Here is a 25,555-nt window from a genome sequence, read left to right on the forward strand (position 1 = left end):
ACTTTTTAATTTTATTTTTATTATTGTTATTATTACTATGCAGGTTAAGAAAATTGGACCTAAATACTATATATATTTGATTGTTATATTTAAGTTTTAATTAACGACATTTTATCTTTTAATATAAATAGAAAATTAGCAAGCACAGAGCAAATTACAATGTAGAGTAGGTGACACATTGTTGCACAGTATAAAAGATTTCAACAATGCATTATGCTTTTGTCGGGAAAATGTAAAATTTCCAGTTTCTGCATATTTAAAACACGTTTTCATTTGTTAGCTTTACGCTTTGGTATTAATTTGTAAGGTTTTTTTATAGTTATTCAGAGTTAAGTAGCAGTTTAACGAACAGACGGCAAACGGATTGTCACTTGATATTAATTGATACCGCCCATGGACACTCAATGCCAGAACGCTCGCGGGTACCGGCTTTTTAAGATTTGTTACGCTCTTTTCGTGAAGGACCCTACGAAGAATTGGTTCGGAGATACTTCAGTGGCCAGCTGGTTCCACATAGTGCGTGGCAAAAACCTAATCCCTTATCTAATTTGTATTGTATAAGGGTGCGTCCACATCTGGCGAATATGCCGCGAATGTGCAGCTTCACTTTCACACCATCAACCAACGGCCGAATTAGGTATTGCTTAGTTAAATAGCCAGCTTTGTATTTAATTATGTCAATTGTATTATATTTCTGTATATACAACGAAGTATATAGTAGAATAAATAAAAAATAAATGTGTTTAATATTTTCATTCATCAAAAGGGGAACGCTGCCAGTATCTTCGGAACCTTGCCTAAAGGGACTCCTTTTAATAATATATTTTAGTTTATGTTAAGGTTAGTTATTTATTTCAATGTATAATGTTTAGGATTTATTTCTATTATTTTTATTATAATTTTATTGTTATAATATATATAATTTAAGTTAGTAAGTACGCAAACATATTAAAAACTACTTTTGATTAACTTCAGGTGATCGCCAGGATATTCTACTGCGTGAACCGATCGTGGTCTGGCAGGATATCGATCCCAGAACTCAGAAGGTCCAACTTCCTCCAAGTCATCCAGCTTCTAGAGGATGAAGAGGACATCAACCAAGTTACACAATATTTTAGGTATTTCTTTGGAGAATTAGGTTCTAATAAAACAAAAAAATGTTACAACTTTGCGCCAATAGATGGCGTTAATATGGTTTAGATTAATCAATGTCAAATTGTTAGCTGTCATCGTGATGTTTCAGTCTCTTGAACACTATTTAATCATAATAATTTTTTTGTAATGTAGAAATTACAAATATGTTCTATATTGTGTGTAAACAACTTAAAATTAAGGCCGTCTACACACTTGCGAGCCCTCGAGCATTAAGTTTCCATGGGTACTTAACATCAAGATTCGTCCTACCCATTTGCAGGTTCTATTAAATAAATAAATGTCCTAAGTGTTTGTCCACAAATCTATCGGAAACTAAGTAATATCGAAATCTGTTCAGTAATTTTTGAGATATCCTCACTTTTGATTATTTGAATTTTAGTTGTTTTTTTTAAGTGAAACTTCTATAGGCGCATGAGGGTAAAATTTTTACGGAACGTCACGAAGATGTGCATCGTTTTTGTCAAAGAAAAGGGAGAGAGCGATTGAGAGAGAGTGAGAAGGGCAAATTACCTGATAGAAATTCTATTTTTAAAATAAAAATTCCTTAAAAAGAATTTATGAAATATTAGTATTTTATATTTTATGCAAAATTCATTAAATTCCTAACATTCCTAACTCCCTGTAAGTCTTGGAAATTTTGAGATTTGTATAAATATGAACAAGACTTAAAAATTAGTTTGCCAAAGACGTTTCACTTCTGTCATGTGTACTTTGTACGCACACACTTTTTTTTATTCGCATAACAGAGCTCAAGTCAAGTTCGCTAGGTAATTACCTATTTATACATTCCAGCTATGAGCACTTCTACGTGATCTACTGCAAGTTCTGGGAGCTGGACAAAGACCACGACCTTTTCATCGACAAACACGACCTCGCCAGGCACAACGACCATGGTAAATACTTCGTTAAACATAAATAAATCAATAAAGCTTTTTATAAATTTGACGAAAAAATTTAAATGATCCTAATCCTTGGGATTGATTTGCTTTATTTTTTATATAAAATAGGGGGGGGGGGCAAACGAGCTTGCGGGACGACCAAAAATGGGCAGTCTGCGCAGCCCATAGACACCCATTTTTAGTGGGTTGCCGGCCTTTGAGGGAGGAGTAGACTCGCTTTTTTAACATTTGGAGGTCGTATCTCTGAGGGAATAAAAACCCCCCCCCCCCCCCCCCCCCCGGAGCCGATTCCACAGTTCGCTAAATCGAAAAAGAAAATGCTCCAGTTCAAACAATTAGTATGACAATACTTGGCGATTAAAAACAGTGGCGGAACGTTTCTTGCCTTTACGCCCTTAACTTACGAACTGGTAGTAAATTTAAATCAATTTAACATATTTTCTGTTGACGTTCATAAGTGTACTTGGTTGCATATATGAATAAAGTTAATTTGAGTTTGACAAGTAGGTGATCAGCCTAAAAATTATAAGGGGCGAAACGGGCGGCCTTATCGCTAATAAGTGATCTCTTCCAGGCAACCCTAGTTAAGAGAAAAAATTAACATGATGCGTGCGAGAAGTGCAGAATCCTTAATCTAAAGTAATACAAAAAAAAAATAACAAACTAAAAACTTAAAAGCTAATCTTACAAATACATGAACATGTTTTGCCAGGTTTCTCCGCATACGACCTCAGTGTTAAGGTGCTCCGCCAATAAATAATCTTCATCATACAATTCCAGCTCTCTCCAGCCGCATGATAGAGCGTGTCCTCTCTGGGTGCGTCACGCGTGGCAACCAGAACCGCCTGACCCCCCGAGGTGAGCCACGGATGTCCTACACCGAGTTCGTGTGGTTCCTACTCGCTGAAGAGGACAAAAGCCATCCCACGGCCATCGAGTATTGGTTTAGGTGAGTTTTGTTTTGTTCCCTTTGAGGGACTCTAGGGTCGTGAGGTTCAAGTGCACAGCTAATTAAAGATGGTGGCGCCTGGTGGTACCGGTGGCCCCAAAGCTGGTGCTTTCAACGAATAAGTATTCGCAATACAGCGAGGATAAACCAGCATCATAGGCACACAGGAACCAACATTATCACTTTATTTTATTATCTTACAAATTAAATATTCTTTTTAAAAATTGTAGTAAATTTTGGAGTTGATTATATATTTAAAAGCCACACTATCAGTACATACAGATTATAATAAATACAATAAAAAAACACAGAGTATGCATATACAACAACACACGATACATTACACAATGAGAAAAAAACTGACCATAAAAATATATTGTATATTATCTGCATATCTCATTTCGGTAACTTTGGGGCAATATATTACCGAAACATATACATATATTAGTAAACACAAAAGATTAGAACGTGTAGGTACTTTAGACTTTTTAAAATCTACTGAGGTTAGGTTAGTAACAAGTCCGTTCCGCACGAAGTCTCGAAATAAAAGTGAGTCAACGCCGGTGTTGCCACGCTTTATATAGGTTTCTGCTACAAGATGGCGTTAGTCCGCTAACACATAATTATTTACTTAATATAATATTATTAAAATATCTTATTAGATTATGTGATCTAACGTGAAAGCTCTTACAAAATAAATACGTAATTATATACGTAATTAGCTACTATCTAGATGAATTAACAATATCACGATAAAGATTATGTATTAGAGAAAGACCGTTCACTTGTACAAAAACATTACAGAATCATAAAATTAAAAAAAACGTGTGTGTACTTATGTACACGCGTTAGAAGTTATGCTTCTTTGATGTAACAATTTTCTTCGAGCACTTTAAAGGGACGTTTCCCTCTCCGAATTGCATTTTTCTTGTCCATTTTAATGGTCACTTCCAATCGAAACGATATAATATATACTAATCATGATATTTTACAATAAACACTATGTTTTTTATCACATTGGAACGGGTTTTCTCGTATAGAAATCAATATTTTGGTAATAAACACGATTCTGAAAAACACTACGCCATGACAGACAATGCAACTTGTCGATAAAACAGAGCAAGCGCCAACTAGCAGCCTGTTTTACCGACGTTTGAACAGATATTCAGGGTGTCGGTTTTTTGTAAAAATTTACTGATATTTTTGCCTAACGTGCCTAATGAAGTATAACTTCAAAAAAAATTATCTTTGTATTTATAAATAAATATGATAATCCCCAGATGTATGGACCTCGACGGAGATGGCTTCATCTCTATGTATGAGCTGGAGTACTTCTACGAGGAGCAGATGCAGAGGATGGAGGCGATAGGAATCGAAACTCTACCCTACAATGATTGTTTATGTCAGGTAAAATCATACAGGAATTCTAAAATGTGTTTGATCTGTTTGTCCACAAATTAGCATAACAGCATAATGCTGAGCTAGGGCCAATTACAACCACAGCACACACGCATGACACACTTGAACGAACCGAATGGGAATTTTAAGCTATTGCATAGATTTTATCGCGGGCTTTGAGCGAATCAAGAAATTCCGTAACGAAAAAAACCTAACACACGATGACGTAATATAGGTGCGGAAAATACGCGTTAGAGTGGGACAAAACGCATACTGCGCATTCCCATCTCTCTGACGAGATCGGTGACGTAGCGTGAGCGCGGCCGGTGCAGCCGGTATGCGTTAGAGTGAGACAGACTATATAGGCGTTTTAGTCTGAGTCTGGTAGAGTGGTACATAGATTGAAATAATATCAAAGAAAAACAAATACTGTACCGCGGCATTCCCCGAGTGCCACACGTTTGTTTATTTTATTATTGAAGTGAAACTTCTTTATCGGGGTTGGAAAAAAATTTAGTGTAACATTTTTTCGTTACGCGTCACATTTTTCCGTTATCGACGTATGGGAGAAATTTTGTAGCAGGTTACGCGCCATGTTGCTTTTTGAAGTCAAACTTCTTTATCGGCGTTGGAAAAAAATTTACACACATTTGTCACATTTTTCGGTTACGCGCCATCTTTTTCTTGTCCCTACCACGGTTGATCCGAAGAGATTCGAAGCCATTAGTAACAAAAATATATAATAACGATAACAATGATAGTAATACTAATAATTCTATTACAATTAATGAAATTCCGTAATAATCTTAGTACTACATAGTAGTACAGTAATAAGTTAAAATGAAATAATTGTATTTGTATTCATGTCTATGATAATAAAAGCCTTTTGTTAAACTTTATCTAATTTAACTTTAACCAATTTCTGTAAAGTTGCATATAGTAGATCATTTTTCGAAAAATAAGGTCATAAACAAGTTTCACTTCTTACGTGTGTACACCTAGACACGCACACATTTTTTTTCTTTGATTATTGTTATTTTGTGTAGTTATGTGTGTGTGTTTTTGTTAGTAATAAATGTTATGTCTTTGTCTAATTCTGGGGTCGGGGGGGCCCCACAATTATTCCAAAATATGTACGCATTTAACAAATACAGTATTTAGACCCAAAAAGTCTTGCCTATTAAGAAAATGATCAGTAAACCTTTGCATATGTAACGTTTCAGATGCTGGATATGGTCCATCCAGCTCAGCAGGGCAAGATCACGTTAACCGACTTGAAGAAATGTAAGCTCACTCCGATCTTCTTCGACACATTCTTCAACCTGGAGAAGTACTTGGACCACGAGCAGCGGGACCCCTTCGCCACCCAACGGGACTCTGATTCAGAGGTATTTAACCAAGTACAATAATGAAGAAATGCTTTCATTTATCTTCTCTTCTCTTCTTCTTCTTCTCTTGTAATCTAACTATAAATATAACTGAGTTATTTAATGTAAGATTTTTGGAAAGAAAAGTCGTCAAGAAATAAGCGAATAAATTAAAAAAAAAATCAATATTATGCTACCAACATTGCTATATACTTAGTATATGAACGTTTATTAGAAAGTAGAATTAAATTGTACAACTAAGTGCCTGAATATTTCACGAAGAGAAATAATATCAATGTAATTAATTTTTTTACAAGGCCTTTATAGTGTGGGAAGTATTTAAATTATAATTTTGACATTATTACAATTAATTTGACATTTGAATGCCTATTTTTATCTGAATGTACCACTTTCTTAGCAAATAAACGGTTTATTTTACTATTTATAACTATATAAACTTTTTATGTAGTCATTTTATAAAGATATTTGTTTAAAAAACTTTTTTTATCCAAATTAATTACGTTCAGAACAAATAAATTAAATTATAAGAATATAGATTGCTTTTTAATTTATTTTATTAAATTTTAATTATTACTGTTATAAAATTGTAAATAGTGTATATTTGAATATGTTTCTTAAAAGATTATATAATTACGTGTTTGTAGTTTATCATCATTTATTTGCATGATGCAACAACAAAAAATAATACGAAATTTAACATACAGATTTCCGAATGGGATCGCTTCGCAGCTGAAGAATACGAATTACTCGTAGCCGAAGAGGGAGGTAGCGATGCCCAGGATCAAATGTATGCATTTTTAAGTCTTTAATGAGGGCCTTGAGATAAAAACCTCTTTCTGTATAAACCAGCTATTTTATTTAATACTAGATGACCCCGTGAACTTTGTTTCACAAACATATATTTGTGTCAAAAGTTTTAAAATAAACCAAAGAGATCGGACCTCATACAGTAGACTACATACTACACAACCAAGTGACAACTTTTTATTTCTAAAAAGACGTCCAATTCCCAACTAAGAACAGTTTTTATTGGAAAATTCAATTGTTGTTTTTAGTATTTTTCTTTAATTTTTATTTATGTTTCCCACCATTTAAACCTTCCCTGATCTTCCACAAATATTTCAAGATCATAATTAGCCAAATCGGTCCAGCCGTTCTCGAGTTTTAGCGAGACTAACGAACAGCAATTCATTTTTATATATATATATATAGTTTGGTATGTTCCACGCAAAATATCTATTGGTCTAAAAATTGACACGTGATAATCGTGAGTAAATACTAATAATAATTGAGTAAATAACTTATTTTAAAATAATACTATACACATTGCGTTTGCTTACTTATATATAGTCCAAATACGCCCGATGGTTTTTTTCCTCATAGTTAACTATTCGAATTAGCGTATAGTTTTCACTTAAGTTTTTTCGTTTCACGTATAGAAGTTGGTTTTTATGTCAGGACTCTTTATATATAATATGACCTTTAGCAATCCTTTCTATATACAATTTATACAATATAAAATAGTTTACTTCAAATTGCCATTTATTGCGAACTCTATTGAATTTAAGAATTTAAAAATCTACTAAGATTTTTAAATTTAGCCTAAAATTCCCTATATATTTGTATTTTCATATATTTTTGGTTGCCCACTTAGTTTATTTATATTTATTTTATGTTCTTCGGACCTATACGACATTTCTTTCATCAGGGAGGGAGATAGAAGTGGCTATGATAGGGTAAGATTGTGTTTATGAAGTGCCGTGTATTGTGACATATTGACGCCTTGAAATGTACAATATCATCCATAAAGGAATGCTTAATGAAAATACACGCCCATTCATCCCAAGTACACGAAACATCAAGCAATTTTTAATAATTTATTCTACTTCCTGTCTTGTCCTGTATCCATTCAACTTTTAACACAAGTTTACAGTTACTTGTAATTGAAAATCTAATTGTAAAGAAATCAGTCGAAACCTCAATCCTAACTCCTCAACGAAATCTGTAATTTAACAATTTAGGTATTCCTATATCGATGATCATTATATGGCTTCCTCAACCTTTTAAGAATTGCACTGCAATAACTGCAGCACTGAGACTTGCTTGAAATATTGTCTGCCTTACTGATGAAATATCCTTGTATATACCAGTTACGCTTTTGTTTGTAACGGCAGGCATGAAGCACTAACCGATGGACTTGCAGTTTGCATTCAGTTATTAAATAACCAATGTCTAATTAAATCCGTAAATTCCAGCTCATACGATGAAACGGATGACGACTGTCTGTCGCCGAATATTGACGACGTTCGCACTGAAGTAATAGAAGATTCGAGCGTGGAAGACTCGACCCTCAGCGACAGCATCTCCAATCCTCGGGGGAAGGAGGCCGGGCGACCTTCGGGCTACGTCAACCTGAGCACGATCTACGCCCTGGGTACTCCGGACCGATGGGCCAAGACGAACGTCCCGGAACGAAAGACAGAGAAACCCATCCCACCTGAAAAACCGGTCAGCCTAATGATGATGAACGGGAAGATGGACAGGTTCAACAACTTAAACAATAGTTTTCTATACTCCCAAATGTTAAATCCGAGGGCGAAAGACCCGCCGTCTTACACCGCGGCCACCGGGGGCTCGGACAGAGAGGCGACGAATATCGCGTCCCCGAAGAGATCGCCCACGAGCCCGGTCAACGGAATCGGCAAGATCTCGGACAACTACGAACGAGCCGTCGCAGAGAGACTGAGCCCTCAACGGGAGATCTCCAGACTGAACCGAAGCGTCTTCAGCAAAGTGAACACGGGCATCGTGGCCAGCAAAGTGAAGAAAACCGGTTCGCGGCGCGACGAAGAGGACGAGGACTACGCGCGCGACAGTGACGAGTGCTCAATATAGAGTGAACCAAAGACTTGTACGTTAGAGAATTTAGCGTATCCCGAGGTACGTGCCTTGTTCGTTGGATATTAGGAAGTAGATTTAGACGTAGAACGGTGTGTTTTAACATCGCGTTGTTAGGTCAAGTATTATTCGGTATTCAATTTAGTACGCATACGCATTCATGAACGAACGTAGACAGTGCTAATTGTGATATAGACGGAAGTTTGGTTGGGAGTAGAAAATTGTTTAGTTTATGGTCCCTCTTTGTATAGGACGAGTCGTTAAACTTCCTTTAAAAACGCAAAATACAAACAGAGCTTAGCAGCTGAACGATTGCTGCAAAATATTTTGTACAGAAGGTATATCAAGATTAGCAGCAGTATTTTGAAAATGTTCATATTAGATTAATCAGATACTAATGCAGAGATGTCTTCCGAAGTCGCGCTAACTCAGAGCCCTGCGCCGTTGTCAATTGTCAACTGTCACTGTGTGTGTAAGTTAGCATGACATTGAGAGACAACCATCCTTGACTGTCTATGTTAAACTATGTCAAGCTCCATCTTTCAAAAGTCAATTGCCAGTGTCACCTGTCATCTGTCAAGTTTAAGTTAGCGTGACTTTGAAGGACACATCTCTACTTGACTGTCTACGTTAGTGTAAGAATAAAAAATCTCTGCTTAAAAACGTCGGCCTCCACAATCCGTCTCAAATCATTCATATCACAGCTCCATCCATAGCGGCATAGATTCCCATCAATCGCTTTAAGCATACTAAAATATTAATAAACACGCACAGATGTGACTTAGAATAGTATAGGTAAATATTTTTATATCGATTCCAAAGGACAAATGAAAATCTCGTAGAAAAATTTCTTCAAAATAATGAATTATATTAGTTAACCCGAGTTAAATTGGTTAACCAATGATTTTACTTTTCAGAATGGTTATCTTAACTTTTAAAGTTTTACCTTAATGTTAAGCAAAGGGGTTTAAATATGCTAGGCATATGGATAGAATTTTTTGAAAGAATAATATTTTAAACGTTTTTATTGGGTAATGCGACGAAAAAGTTCCGTTGAGTTTGAGGAAGATTATTCAGTGTTTTGAGTCACTACAAAACTACTTTGTTTAAATAATAACAAAACAAGAATTTCGCAAATAAGAACCTTGTATTATAAATCATTATAAAAATATTATATTCAGTTTTAAGAAGCACTGCTATCTAAAAGTTTTTGAAATTTTGAATTCTTTAGGGATCTGGATAGAACTTGAATTTAGTGGTTTTGATTATCAAACTCAGGCATTTATATTAAAAATATACTTTTAATAAAAATAAAAATAAAATATTATGGTTTCGGCTGTAATGTTAAACTTATATTTAAGTCTACTTTTACATCCAGATAATAAACTTTAATATTACTAAACATACTAGATGGCGCTGTGTGAATATAAAAACGCGTTATTACACCGAAGCCACGTGTTATAAATATTTTCAGTGTTTTGAAAGTGGCCCCATATTTAAATCTCTTTGAAATTATAGTTTGTACATTGCTTTGAACATAACAAGCAGCTGTATATAGGCTTAAACATCGCTAGTTTTACATTTTTTATCTAGTCTACAGGGTGCTTAACTGTTTGTTTGAATGTTTACCATATTTAACTAAGCGTATTCATATTGGGATCAAAAGCAATGAAGGAACGAGTTCCATTTGATTCATATTTAGTTTTATTTACGGAGTAACAAGACGTTACTGTCAAGTTATTTTTTTTCTTTTTTAGGACGTTCATAGATATTATTAATTTACAAAATGTCAACGGCGAATGTCAGTTACAACTGTTACGGCCTATGTATAAAACATAGACTAAAGAGTACCGTGATAACCATTGCTTTTACATGGTGACAAAAATATAAAGTCAAGTTTTATAATAATACATTTAATCATAATCGTTATTGACAGATTTCAATTATGGAAACTACTATTGACAATTTGGAATAAGTATATTGTGTTTATGTATATATATTTCTAATTAACTGCTACAGCCAAAGAATGGTATGTATCGAATTATGTAACAGTAATTAAATTCTTGCATTAGCATTTTTAGTGAGTTTAGATTTCATTAGCCGATGAAATTGTCACAATGTTACGTTTAGTTTTGATAGTATGTCAAATTTTGACAACTTATTTTCATAGATTGCGTGATAGACAAGTTTGCGCGGGATGATAGAATGAACAAAATGATTTTGCCCACACGCTCTCAGGTTGTAATTAAATATTTTTTTTATCTGTGACTCAAAGTTGCAGTGACGATCTTTACCAATTATTAACCAAAAAAACTTTTGTTCACATTTTAACAAATTTTATAAATATGTTGTTTATTGAAGTTGACTTAGAATGTAAGTTGTGTTGTAGTTTGTATGTTTGTTTCTGTATGTTGTGCGAAACTACGCATTTACTAATAAATTTGTGTGTGAATTGTAGTTATGTGGGAAACTGTTTATAATTGTTACTAGGACCTGTATCTTCCATTAATAACCCCAATTATTTAGTGCCATTGTATCACTTTTGTAAAACAAATTTATCTTTAAAATTCTTACTAATTAATGAGGCGTAAGTATCACTAATGCATTTTCACAAGCCTAACCCTTAGCAGAAACACACAAAACCATAGATTGTCTTGATTGTGAGGATTTCTGATGTCTTGAAGTTTTAATACAAATTTTTACATTTCAATTACATATTGTTCAAGCTAAGGGTGAAGGAAATTGTCGTATTTTGACATACAATTAATACATTCATGTTTGTCAAAAATGTTAGAAATTAAAATAACTGTTATGTTTGAATGTTGAAAATAAGCAATATTTGCGAATTAAAATTAATTCTAGGAATGGAAATGGGTTTGTTTTTCTTTATTAGTTTCCTATTAGCGATAACTGAGGAAATAATGTATATTAATTACCATTTTTTAAGTATTGTTAACCATGGATTGTCAGTAGTTAAGTCTGTATGATAATTTATTTAGTGTTGTTTTTCTAGGCATAAAGAAACTTATATTCCTATATGTCATATTTTAAGTGCAATTTTAGGTCTTGACAAAAATTATATTGCAATTACATGTGAATAAATTTGTTTGAAATTTCTGAAAACGCTAGAAGTGATGTTAACATAAATAATAGGCACTATGGAATGACAGAACTTATATTAATATAGTCAAATAAGAATAATAAAACATAACAGTTACAGTAATGAATTATGTAAGATGTTTTATTTTAGATCTAAGTAAGAATTTATCCATTTAATTGAATTAATCAATCACGTGACATAATTTAATTCTATCGTCGAATCGTCGCGGTTCTCCTATCATACCACTGTCTAGGTACATGGCACAGATAATAAATAGTGTCAACATATAAGTAACATTGTCCAACAATTAGGAAAATTGAAAGATCTCACAAGAGATAATATATATCAGATATACCAATAAAACAAACGTATATGATGGTGAAAGTTAATAATATGACAATAACATGCTTGATGCTAGTTCCAGCAATCAATGTAGAATGTTACCATGCGGGGCGGGGATTGAATTACGCGTTATTGTCAATATTATTTTCGACTTTCCAGTACTTTACACCACATAATGGTAACTTTTTGGTATATAAAGTCACTGGGTGGTCACGAAACGTTTTACCGGCCACGCTTACGCTACGTCACCGATCTCGTCAGAGAGATGTGAATACGCAGTATGCGTTCTGTCCCACTCTAACGCACCTGCGCTACGTCACCGATCACGCCAGACCTATCTGGGACGCAGTATGCGTTCTGTACTAAGTGTTACGCGTTAGTCCTCGCGTCAGTTCTAAGGTCTAACGCGTGGCCGCACCTTAGGCAATACTAATCCATGACAGCGACGCTCTTACTGGCCAAGTATAGTACTGTACTTCAAAAGACACGTGTAATTTAACTATCGTACTATTCGTTTGCGTAAAGCGGGCCATAGACGGACCGCATGTTGCAGTCGAGACCGACTGCAATATGCGGTTTGCTCAGAAACTGCTCGAGCGGTATGGCGAATATGAATTTAGTATGGAAACTGCAGATCGGCGTGCGGCGACCGCATATTGCAGTCGGTCTTGACTGCAACTTGCGGTCCGTCTATGGCCCGCTTTTAGTATATGAGTGAAGGAACTTTTGTTTGTCAAATTGATAAAAGAAATTTCGTGTGCTAAATTGTAAATATTTTTTGGCGATACTCAACTCAAATAAATGTATCTCCCAAATACCCCTAGGCTTTCTAAAGGCAATCATAATCTCTAAGCTAATGTTGCTCATAATAGTCTTCAATGTGACAATTTATATTACACAAAAACACAGTGTATATGTTTATCTCATAATTAATATCCACACTTTGATGAGTTTTCATAGAAGGCACTATATTGTCTTAAGCTGATACCATCCAACCTGAACTGCCAGTGGCTGGCAGAGACTAAAGAGTTGCTATAATCGATATAACCTAAACAAGGAATCAAAGCTGTAATACATTCTAGATAAATCAATGAATTGATCCACTCCTAGACAAAGCTTGTGTTTCCCTGTTTGACATTGGAACTAACATTAGACCAGGCACAGGGGCTTGCATTTCCAAATCTCTTAAGGCCGATTTACATTATCTTAGTGTTTAGGAGAGTGCTTTAGGATAGTACTTTAGTTGAAACATGTAAACGCTACTCTAAAGTACTTGCCTTTCAAGTTGTACTAAAGCACTCTCCTAAACACTAAGATAATGTAAATCGGCCTTTAAATTGTTAACTTTTAGTTTAAGATTACTACCTACGGAATGTGTTAATACCTATATCAAGTTGTTTCTGATTTGCTTCAAGCAATAATTTTGTTGACTCCATATTGTGTTTAACAAGCACAGAAGCAACGGTCACCCAACATTTTATTTATTTGGCTTTTGCCAGGTCCCTCAAAGCTTCCCGGTTTTGATTTCTCCTTTTATCCAATATCACGTTTGTCACATAAATTTTATATAAAAAAATCTAATTTTTCTACTGATACCAGATACTTTAAAGTTTTTGTCTGATCATCCATTTCATAAGGGGTGTCAATATATGCGCGTTATGACAGACGGTTTTTCTAAGTTTGTAATAGCTGAGCCAACGCGTACTGTCAACTCGATCGAAACTATTCGTGTACTACGAAAAAATAAACTAAATATTTGCGCACCGCGGAATCCACCACGAGGACCGCCATGCATGGGCGCTCCGTGGAATCCATTACGAGGACCGACACGTGGTGGCGAAATACAAATACACAATAAAATTCCATAAATATTTACCGGCCTCTTCATGTCGAAGCCGCCACAAAATCAAAATGGCGCTTGCCGTCTACACAGTCAAAACTCAAATGACGAATCTGTATTGAAATTTGAAAATGGAGATTAATCATTAGAATTAAATTAATTCTAAATTTAAAGCCGGTAATTTTTTTTTAAGTATGTATGGCCTGGTTTAAAGCTGGGGATCAACTTTGTATGGGATAAATAAAATACCTATTTGGGCAGTTACTGCCACTGTCAAGATAAAAAGTAAAAACATTCATGCTTAAATAAATTTCTCTATTGTAATCGAAATCACTGCGAGCAAAACTGCAAACAATGCAGGAAGTCGAATCCTAAATCCATTTCAATTTTCAAATATAGTACCAAAAACTGGAAGACAGATTTTTCTTAGTAAAATTACAGTTCCGTACAACTGTTTCTTTGCCTGCTTCCCATCTTTCAAGTTTCAATTGATTGGAGACTTTTTTAATGGGACTTGAGACAAAACCAATTCGGTGACCTACTAACGCCAAACGAATATTATGAAAATGATCACGTGACAAAGCCTGTTTACGAGCAATAGACAACTATTGCTTTGCAAAAATTTCAAATTAAAAGTTTCTCTTATGTTGAAGGACAAATCAAAAAGTACTCAGTGCTGTATATAGGCGAAACGCTAGCGCGTTTCATTCGACTACCAACGCCATCTAGTGAAAAGTAGCAACTAACTTTTCATGATATTGGGCATATATCTCTCTTCTTATTACGCATATGTTAAACATATCTTTTAAGATAATTTTGAAGCAATTACAACAGCTGAAATTTCAGGTTATGACAGCACCTCGGTATACAGCAAATAATCTGCCAGGCGCTAAATTATTTATTTATTTAGTTTTTAATGCCTCCGAGCAGTGAGGTTGCTCCGTGAAGCCAGCGACGTGCCCCGGAGACTTAAATGCTTCTGGGTAGAAGGCTGTCGCAACCCCCCGCAAGCCCATGGGCGTAACGGGGTTCCCAGCGCCACTTAAGGGTGATTGCGCGGAGGATAGCAGTTTCAACTTAAAATCTTTAATCAAAACATGTAATTTTTCAGATTAAATCTAGCAAATATAAGGACAAGAGACAAAAAACAATTGATGAATCAGTGGAAGTGCACTAAATTGAATACAAAAAAAGAGTTGTCATGTTATCGCCGTGAAACATCAAAAACTGGAGGTGGAACAAAGCCACCATCACCTTCTCCAGACACAATGGACATGGCAGAGATGATACCGCAACGGTTTGAAGTAGATTTCAATGAATTTGATTGTGATGTTGTTGAGGTAGGAATGTTAATTATAAATATGATGTATGGTGATGTTCAAGGTTCAACTTCTCAAGCATAGGCATATGCTCACAACAGTACTTTATTCCCCTACAGGGTAGTCAGAGATATTGTAATATCTCAAAACATCCATGTTGCACTTGTAGTACCGAAACTCTGTCCAGCCAGAAGTGAGCCCATTCTCACTTATAATGGACAGTGGGTATAATACACCTTAACACTTGAGTGCGAACCACTCACCTTGATACTTAAATTAATAGATGTTATTTATATATTTCAGGATATTACAAATAAAATCATTTTGGAAACAATTGATATCCCAAAAGCAAATAAAGCCAACAATGACAAGGTAATAAATCAGTTTTGACATAACTTGAATATTAGAAAAGCCAGACAAAGGTGTGCACAACAGTGACAAGATAACTTAACAATTTCATTATTTTGTAGGATTAGAGAAAGGTTAAAGAAAATCATGTCGAACTGAACAACAAGAACCCCCAAACAAACCTACAAGGAAGACACCGGTATTATATTTAAATTATCTCTATCTCTAAATAGAATAAAAGAAAGTTGCTATCCATGTCTGTAGCATGTGCTACAAATTATATTATTAACACATTTATATAATTATATTAATATAAATGTGTTAAAAATTTTTTAATATGAATTATAAAAAAAATTAAGTTTTGCATGGGCAGAGCTTAGATTAATATTCTCTTATTAGTTTTGGAGATGCACAACCAAGTAATGATTAATTTAAAATTACAAACCAAAATTCTGATGAAGACATTAGAGTCACTTAAAAACAAATAGTATAATGAAATAAAAATGTTTTAAAGATAAATAGTGTTTTATTTGTTTAAATAACTTAATTGTTAAAACAACCTAAATTAAGAACTATCAAAGTAAAAAGTTTTCATCAATAAATATGGCTCTCACTGCTGCTCCACGCAGTGTATTTTGAGATGAGGGTACTGTTGGTAGTGAGGGCAGGGTCTCTTCATCATCATCAGAGATAGGTTCCTCTTTTAAATCAATTGCTATATTGTGCAATACTGCCAAAGCTACAACATACATCTTAGTGTTTGGAAGAGATGTTCTAAATATATAATAATAACTTAATAGAATTTATGTTACACTTAATGTAAGAGAATAATAATAAATATTTATTTATTTAATTTTTCAAATGTAAACTGAACTTTATTGACTTTAATGACTTCTTTTCCAGTCTTTGATTATTTAATTGTAATTAATTATTTGCATGCAATCAAAAACTATTTTAATAATGCCAAAGAACTTCTTACGCGCGTACATAAGAACACGCACCCTTTTTTTTTTATTATGTTTATAACATGTTAACAAAATCTTTATCCGTTCGAATTGAACGTTTTTTGTCCCTAGCTTATGGAAAAGATTTCAATTCAATATGAGCCTTTAACACGAATTAGCCAGTCTAATTCAGTTTCGGCTTAACGATATTCTAGAATAAAGCAAAATAGTTCGACTTCGGGCCGGCAACGCACTCGCGAGCCCTCTGGCATTGAGTGTCCATGGGCGGCGGTATCACTTAGGATCAGGTGTGCCTCCTGCCCGTTTGCTCCCTGTTCTGTGTAAATAAAAAAAAGTATATAAAAATATACAAGTTTTTGTGTAGGCAAAACTTGCAACAAAAGCAATTATTTATTTCAATTTTTCGCAATTTATTATTACTAATGAAATAATGTAGATCGGTTACTAGTTTTCAGAAAAACCGACACAAAAATTGAATTAAAAAAAAAGGTCTAATTTCACACGGTGCTTCTTTCTCGTAATTGCTTTTCAATTGTGACCTGCCTTACAAACTTTAAGATGCCTTAATTAGTCATTCGTATCGCGTCTTTCACACGAATACCTTGTCGACACTAAGTTGACTAAGACCAGTTACCGCAAATAATAATTGTCTCTCCGGGAATGGAAACCCGGTCAGGAAGTTCACCTGATATTTAGTGATACCGACGTCCATAGACACTTACAATGCCAGAAGGTGCGACCCTTCCCTAAGGCCATGCCGGGGTATAGTCCTTTTCACGAAAGAAGTCCCCCAGACACGGCGCTGCAATCGCATGACGTAATGTTGCCATTTATGAGTAAAAAATTTACCTATTTTATTTACATTTAGCAGATGTAATTTATCAAGTAATATTATTTTCTGCATACTTCGATGAAACAATATTTCTGTTATGTAAAAAGTATATATTTATTTACTTATATTAGCGGTGTTCTACCTACTTACTACTACTACCTACTAGGGAAAAGTTGAGAAAATAGGGTAAAGAAAAGCAATACAATTTTTTATTCAGAGTTTTATTGCATAATTGTTGGGTTACAATTTTTTTCGAAGTACACACCGCTGTTATACCTTCGTTTGTAATTCTTGTTACAGTTATTTCTGACACACCTGCAATTAAATTATGAACAATTAAAAATAATAATAACTTTAAGTTTATAATGCTTATGTAATATATGTTTTAATTTCAGTTACCTAGTTTCATCACGTTATGTATTTGTTGAATTTTGTCGCAAAAACGAATTTATATCATAAAAGTCCCATCAATACAGCAAAAAAATATTAAATGGCAACTCTAAAAAGTACCTGTTATGGCGGCAATTCTCTTCCGAACATTGTTTAGTTGTATTAAAACACCTTGATTCTTATGTTCCGCTTCACAGAACTCTTTCACCTTTAATATCATTTCTCGAGCCGAACTTTTTACAACTTTTGGCATTGTAATCAATCTTTAAAATGCACTAAGCTAGTTAAAAATTCACAAAAATCTACCACAACAAACGAACTTGATAACATCGACGAATGACAACATTGCCGACCTGTCAAATTTAGTTCCAAAAATATCCGCGGGACTTCTTTCATGAAAAGCACTATATTAAGAATTGGTACGCTCTTTTTTTTTTAATGGTTCTGGCACGGTTTGTGCAGTAGCCAGCGTCAAGTATAAGATTTTTATAATTCGCACTTGTTATTTGCCATCCTCGGCCTAGAACGTATTGCTACGTTCTAAACCTTCACAGTCTCCTTTCTTAGGTAGCATACTCACTGCTTGCCTTAGAAATTCGACCGTGCCCTCCATGTACGGTTTAAACACTCGCCCGGTACCGCACAACCCTCCCAAAGGCCGAGAACAAATTTAAATTAAATTAAAACTTGCCCTCGAACCGGGAATCGAACCCGGTACCCCTCACCTAGCTGCCACTTAATTGAGGCCCTTATTACGCTCTTTTCTTATAGGTGAAATTTCTACGCTAATCTGTGATTTTTGGCAGGTCTTTTAAGAAAAATAGGGTTTTATAAAAGTGTGGAGTATAAAAAAACTTTTAATCTCTCAATATTATTTTATTTACAAATTATAAAATACGTATAAAAACAATTATTATGAATATAAGTAGCTGTACCGGAAATGACCAGAAAATATTGAATATATAAATTGTTATTTCCAATAATCAATTAAAAAAGTAAAAATATTTTTCTGAACATATTTGTGATCTTTTGGTAAAATATTAAAACTAGTCTACATTATTCTAAATTCAAAAGTTTAGCAACAGTAAAAAACACGATTAAAAACATTACAAATTGATCTTAATATATCGGTCCAGTATTTTTTGAGCCAATTCGTTGCAACCATATTTAGATACAAATCTTTCCTCTTTATAATATTGTATAATATAGGCGAATCAACTTGTTTCCTTCAAAAACTCAAACCAACTTAGCGCTTTCTATTTCTACTGTAGCGCTCCCGAGAAGATACTTCTGCAGCTGTGTAATTAAACATTTTCTTTATACTTAAGTAAGTATTTTCAACTTCCATGCTTTGTATAAAGTTACGATGCCTCACAGTATATAATAGTATTTAGGTAAAAAAATTCACTTGGTGGTCAGGGGGGTACAGAAAACGTTACAGCTCGTTACGTTACGTTCAAAAATCACCAATTGCGTTACTGTAATACTTGAAAGCTCTCTAACCAAAGAAGACCCGGATTCCATTAATTTTTAGCCTGTAACCTGGCCAACGTCAAAAATTTAATTCATCAATTCTGACAAATTGCATAAAAAAATTACTACCTACCAGTGTCCATAACAACGGCGTAGAGCGAAAAGAACTGGCAAGAAACTCACCGTCACACTTTGATCGCCAAGTTTTTTAAAGGTTTGCTGTTTTGTTGCTGTTTCATACAGCAGAAAATAAATAATCGTGGCAATTTCATATGACTTTTATGGGTGCAATAAGGGCAAATGTTATTACGTAGATGTCAGACACTAAGCAGTTAAAGCTTTTTAGTTTTTACTATTTGCTCCAAGGGAGATTCAGAAACGAGACTTGCGTCTATTGTACATTTTTGACAAATTCGGGAGATAAGATTTAAAGGTCGGCAACACACCCGCTATTCAGGCAGGTGTCTTTCGACGGCGGCTATCGCTTAATTCAAAGTGCCCGTGAAAATCGATTAAAATCTATTTTTTTACGCGATTTTTACATTGAAAATAATCGATTATTTTTATAATTGAAAATCAATCATAGTCGATTTTTCATCTGGCCTCCCGACATTATGTCTAGCCTTTTATAACCCGGACCTCGAACTATTGCCTAATAGTTCGAGGTCCGGGTTATAAAATCTATAATTAAAATATCCCTATATTCGATATACAACGATGTTTACAATGCGATACATTGAATCCGATTCTTTGAAGATGTATTGATATACTCGATGCATGTTTTTTTTTGTAAAATTAATTAATTTTACAAAAACTCAAGTTTGAATGGAACAGTATAATTTAAAAGTAAAATCAATTTATTCAGCAGCACAAGTGTACATACAATTAAAAAGACAACAAAAATACTGCAATTTGTTACTGAAAAGGCATACACTGAGCATTTATCAAATTTCACCTACAATCTATCAAAACGAGATTCTGAGAAAAGTTACGAGATAGTTAATTTCGATTTTGTTTATTCTTAAACGTTAATTTGTGTTCATAAATTCTATTGTTTATTTTAATTTAAAAAAAACCATGAAAAATAAAATATTTAGGGTGTTTATTTTGAAATTAATTCAAAAATTAGGAAAAAATCGATTATATATTAATCGATTTTTCATGCTAAAACAATAATCGATTTTTTTATACAGAATGTCACATCCCTACAGTTAAGTGATAAAACTCCAAAACAGTTTGGCATCTGCTACAGTACTAACAAGTTCTGACAATAACAAAGTTATAACTTAAATGATTCTGACATTAACCTTCAACGCCAAAAAAACTGTTGACATTCTACCAGGCAGTAGGCACTAGGCAGTAGGCACCACATTTCATGTAAGTTGCTGAGTTTGGTAACCAACGGTTTCGAATTTTTTATTTTAGTACTTTTGAAATTTGATTCCATTACTAAATGTAGGTAGGACATTACTCCTTTGATTGTTTTATTAAAGTGTAAACGTTAAATAACAATTTATTGGCTTTTTAAATGCTATGGAGGGTTGTAAATCTTCAACGACAATTTTTACGATGTGAGTTGTGGACTAAACGTAAATTGTATTTTCAAAAAATGCCTTTCTACGCTGTTGCCAAAGGCCGGACTTCTGGAATATTTATGGAATGGAGTGATTGTGAAGCACAAGTTAAGGGCTTTCCTGGTGCAAGATATAAAAAGTTCAATACAGTTGTCGAGGCCCAAGATTTCATTACAACTAACAAAACAGTTAGTGGACCGGCAAAGGAGATACCTCCTAAAAAGCAAAAATCTCGTTCATCTCTGCCCAGTAAAAACGATAATAATCTGAAAAGAAATTATTCAACTTCTACCAAAGCCGACGATACTGTTCCAAAGAAGAAACTGAAAGAAAAAGCGAAAACAGATGGTTTCAGTTCTGATGACGATGATATTGACTTGAACACAATAGTTGTAAAACAATTAGATGACATAGAGAAAAGACTAAAAGGAGTTACTAATCGTGTAGATAAAATCTTTGAAAAGAATACTAAAAAGGTAGGAAAGAAGACTAAGTTAATTCAACTGCAGGACCTTGGATCGGATTTCAAAGTGGATGATGAGGGGTTTGTTCAAGTTTATACAGATGGAGCATGTTCATCAAATGGCCGTTCAGGTGCTCGAGCTGGTCTTGGTGTTTACTGGGGTGATGGCCATAGTCTGAATGTAAGTGAGCCAGTGTCTGGGCGAGCTACTAACAACTGTGGTGAAATTCAAGCAGCCACAAAAGCTATCAAGCAGGCCATCGATAATGGGGTTGACAAGTTGGCTATTAATACAGACTCCAAGTTTCTAATCAATTCTGCTACCAAGTGGATGCCAGGTTAGTTTGCTTATATTATAAATAAATATAATACATACATTCTTAAATTTATAATAAGATGGCCTAGTTAAACTGGGCATTATGTAGAAGCTACAGCAGAAAATAAAATTATCTAATCAATATTTTTATCACAAGTAACAATTAAATAATCTTTAGAATCCTGACAATAATTCTAAATAAAAAGTTATATTTGTTAGTTGATAAATTTAATTTTCATATTATAATTTTCTACACACAATAAACACTATGTTACACAGTAATATGACAAATTCTAGCAATGTATTTGTAGGATGTTGATACTTGACAATTCACAAATCCTGTTTCAGGTTGGAAAAGAAAAGGATGGAAACTACAGTCAGGAGAACCAGTGAAGAATGAATTAGACTTTAAGGATCTTGATAGTGTCCAGAAAAAGATTAATATTAAATGGAATTATGTAGAAGCCCATAAAGGGATTCATGGCAACGAGATGGCTGATCAACTTGCTAAAGCTGGTGCCTCCCGCTATGGAAACTAAACATGAATGAGTAGTTCCTATGTAGATTTTATTAGATAAAAGTTATAAGAAAGTTTGTTTAATATAAAAACCATGTTGTAGTATCAAATGAGTGTTACTTTTGATTTTTACGTAGCCTTTAACTTTGTTAAAAGTTTAGGTTCTCTACACATTTCAACTTCTTTATTTTTTGTCTAAATTCTACTGTCTATACTTTTTAAATATCTGTTTTTACTATGATTGCTATTTGTTTAGGAAATTTATATTTAAGGTTTGCCTAGAATGCATTTGTTAAGTGGTGCTTATAAAAATGGGTATCACCTTTATTACTATTAATGGCTGTGTTAGGTAGGAAAGGTAATGCTTTTTCTGTCCATGTCATATCTGCCTATACACTACCTAAAGATGGATTTATAATCATTGGCTGTAGTATTATCCGATTACTTTATGTCTAATGTTGCCTGTAACATCAAAATTTAAAATTGTACAAGTTAGATAGATAAATAAGTCGGACTTATTTATCTATGTACCATAAAGGCTAGAATTTAATGATACGGTATCAAATAGTTATTTATTTTTCTATAATCACATTAGTTGATAATTTTAATTATAATTAAAATGACTCTTTTGCCCATTACTATTAATGATAATTACTAAATGTTAAAGGCTGTAAAAATGTTTTAAATAAATTTTATTTTCTATATTTACTCTTTTATTTACCCAATGAGAAATGTGATTACTGTCTCACACAGCAGTGCAAGCCTAGTGGTTTGCGCCTGCATCTCATCAGTGGTCCAATACCAACAGAAAAATGATGCCGACAAGTGTCAACTTAAGAAATACCTAATACCTAGAAGCCTCAACTTACATAAGAAATATTTTTTTTTATCTCAAATGAAAAAATTGCGTTCTTCGTCCTCATAATTATTATGTGTACATTACATTTCTTGAATATTATTTTTGTAACCTGTCCATAGCATAGGCTAGGCTGGCTTAATAGTTAGCCAGGACTTATTCACAACGGACCTAGTGAATGGCTAAGTGCGGATTTTATGTCAAGGTGTATTTCATAGAATAAAAGTACCATCTGAATGTCTTACATTTATTGTAAACATTGATTAACTTGTACTAGTATATTGCCATACAATAAGGAGTTCACAATTTTCATGAAATTAAAATCTAAACTTAATTATATTTACAAGATAATATAACAAAAATTTAGATTTTGTAAATATTAAAATTATAATAAAAATAGTTATCCAACCACAATAGGAAATAATCTAAAAATAGCAGTCTTAAACATATAACTACAACTTGAGATTTAATAAACTTCTAGGTACCCACGAATTATAATATATAATAGGGAACCGTAACTCAGGGCGGATCTTTCTTCTACCTAAAGCGAAACAAAGAGAAGACCAAATATTTTGGAAACTAATATGGCCTATATCAATCCAGTTTTAGTAAAATGACAGATTTGTAAATATCAATGACCCCTAGATCCGCCCTTGAGATGTCTCCATAACTTTTAATAGAATCAGCCTTCTTCAGAACTTCATAAGCCGGATTCCTTACAATAATTGCTGCTGTTCGCAGGCTACCAACAACCTCAAGGGTTGAACACTCAACCAATATTCTTACTGTAATTTAACCTAATTATTCAATTATGTATTACATAATAATTACATTATATACAAGAATTTTACCTGACTATAGATTTGTAACATTCCGGAACTCATACATTTTCTAACAATTACTAGCTACTTTAAAACCACTAATATAGCTTTAAAGTAGATTTTTAGTAAATTTTGTAATAGTAAAAACCAAGAAGGTACACTTTTGGTTATGTTAATAACAAAAATTGCCGTAAATTATTATTTTAAAACCGTATACATTATTGCAAACACATATGACAAACAGATTTGTTCTTGTTGTATATTCAGTAATTTAATACCTCATTACACACTCGCTAACGCCCAATTACAACTACAAATCGTTATAATTACCAGTCGTATATATTGTATATAATTATAAAATATTTTGAATAACCCTGGTGCAAGAGTTCATGACCTTTAGGGGTCAACGACCTGAAGTTTTTTAACTGTTTCCACATTTTTTTAGTACTATCATAACATCTTAACAGTTTTTGAAGACATATTAAGAAAGCAAAGTTCACCTTTTAAATAAATCTATAACTCTAACCAAACTTATCACATTTCATCAACGCATGAACACAATTTGGTAGAAAGACACAAAAGTTGAGAACGTTTAAACAGATTTTTATAGAGTTTGTAATAATAAAATGATTTGGGAACATTTATACATGAATCTGTAAACTATCAATTTTTAAAAATCAGAAGACCCAAACTCCAAGGGGTCGATGACCCCCATGACCTCTGGACCCGCCCTTGTATTGCCATATTTAAAAATAATAAGGCAACAAATATTTAAGTAGACTGACTTTTGGTTAAAATGTCACCACAAATTATTTTGCACATAATTTTAACCGACTAAAAGTATGCATTTGATATAAAAAAACTCCTTTTACATTGTGTATAAAAAATTTCCTACCTTCATTTGTGAACTTTTCTGTGATACCCACATATGAACGTTTGGGTTCGTAATTACTACGAGTCGTTAATACTTAATATAAAAACCGGCTCTCTTCCCGCCCTCTAATCTAGTGCTTACAACCTATACGACCTATGACGTATGCACGTATTGTATCGTCGGTCGTCTCGGTGTGGAAACCGTGCTGCCCCCACCCACGATCAAATATCCGCCGGAAGTTGTCACTTTTTTCGCTTCCTCATTGCTGTGTAACTATAAAAAAAAAAAATTATGATTGGACAATTCACACCAATTGACCTAGTCCCATGCTAAGCTGGTGAAGCTTGTGTTATGGGTACTAGGCAACGTCACATATATATTATAGATAGATAGACACATAAATACATATTTAAACACACAAGACCTCAGCACAACACCAAATGCTCATCACATCCATGTTCGTCTCGGCCGGGGATCGAACCCGGGACCCATGGATTCGCAGTCAGGGGTACTAACCACTAGACCGACACAATTAAATTATAGTGTTAATGAATATTCCAAAGTTATATGTTCGGATCCCGGCTATACAGTTTTTACCTAAATAATTTAAAAGTACATACTTGCTTTTAAAAGAAAAAAAGGGTGCGTGTACTTATGTACGCGCGTAAGAAGTTATACTTCTTTGGCATTATTAAAAATAGTTTTTGATTGCATGCAAATAACTAATTACAATTAAATAATCAAAGACTTGGAAAAGGAGTCATTATAGTCAATAAAGTTCAGTTTACATTTGAAAAATTAAATAAATAAATATTTATTATTATTCTCTTACATTAAG

The 25,555-nt window shown here is 33.8% G+C and overlaps 3 protein-coding genes across 5 annotated transcripts in view; 2 read left to right on the forward strand and 1 right to left on the reverse strand.

The window, feature by feature from the left end:
* LOC125061745 overlaps positions 1–10,647 on the forward strand; it is a 102,756-nt gene extending 92,109 nt beyond the window's left edge. The window contains exons 5-11 of the mRNA XM_047667328.1: positions 976–1,118; positions 1,948–2,048; positions 2,835–3,003; positions 4,284–4,410; positions 5,625–5,789; positions 6,494–6,576; positions 8,045–10,647. Of these exons, the coding sequence (XP_047523284.1) occupies positions 976–1,118; positions 1,948–2,048; positions 2,835–3,003; positions 4,284–4,410; positions 5,625–5,789; positions 6,494–6,576; positions 8,045–8,684 (1,428 nt within the window). The 3' untranslated portion in view covers positions 8,685–10,647. The remainder of the gene's footprint in view (positions 1–975; positions 1,119–1,947; positions 2,049–2,834; positions 3,004–4,283; positions 4,411–5,624; positions 5,790–6,493; positions 6,577–8,044) is intronic.
* A 9,979-nt stretch (positions 10,648–20,626) lies between these two features.
* Positions 20,627–22,823, forward strand: LOC125061882 (ribonuclease H1). Its single transcript, XM_047667517.1, has 2 exons — positions 20,627–21,671; positions 21,998–22,823. The coding sequence occupies exons 1-2, from the start codon at positions 20,825–20,827 to the stop codon at positions 22,186–22,188; spliced, it is 1,038 nt and encodes a 345-aa protein (XP_047523473.1). The 5' UTR covers positions 20,627–20,824; the 3' UTR covers positions 22,189–22,823.
* Positions 22,824–23,255: 432 nt separating this feature from the next.
* The window catches only part of LOC125061702 (protein kinase C-binding protein 1-like), a 30,888-nt gene continuing 28,588 nt past the window's right edge, over positions 23,256–25,555 (reverse strand). For all 3 annotated transcript variants that reach the window (XM_047667265.1, XM_047667266.1, XM_047667264.1), the window contains exon 21: positions 23,256–24,990. In XM_047667265.1, the coding sequence (XP_047523221.1) occupies positions 24,871–24,990 (120 nt within the window). In that variant the 3' untranslated portion in view covers positions 23,256–24,870. The remainder of the gene's footprint in view (positions 24,991–25,555) is intronic.

Source organism: Pieris napi, chromosome 24 (assembly GCF_905475465.1).
Source record: "Pieris napi chromosome 24, ilPieNapi1.2, whole genome shotgun sequence".
Lineage (NCBI taxonomy): Eukaryota > Metazoa > Arthropoda > Insecta > Lepidoptera > Pieridae > Pieris > Pieris napi.

Coding starts and splice junctions, on each gene's coding strand:
- LOC125061882 (XM_047667517.1), top strand. CDS start 20,825: ATGCTATGGAGGGTTGTAAATCTTCAACGACAATTTTTACGATGTGAG. Junction 21,672..21,997: donor TGCTACCAAGTGGATGCCAG/GTTAGTTTGCTT, acceptor ATCCTGTTTCAG/GTTGGAAAAGAAAAGGATGG.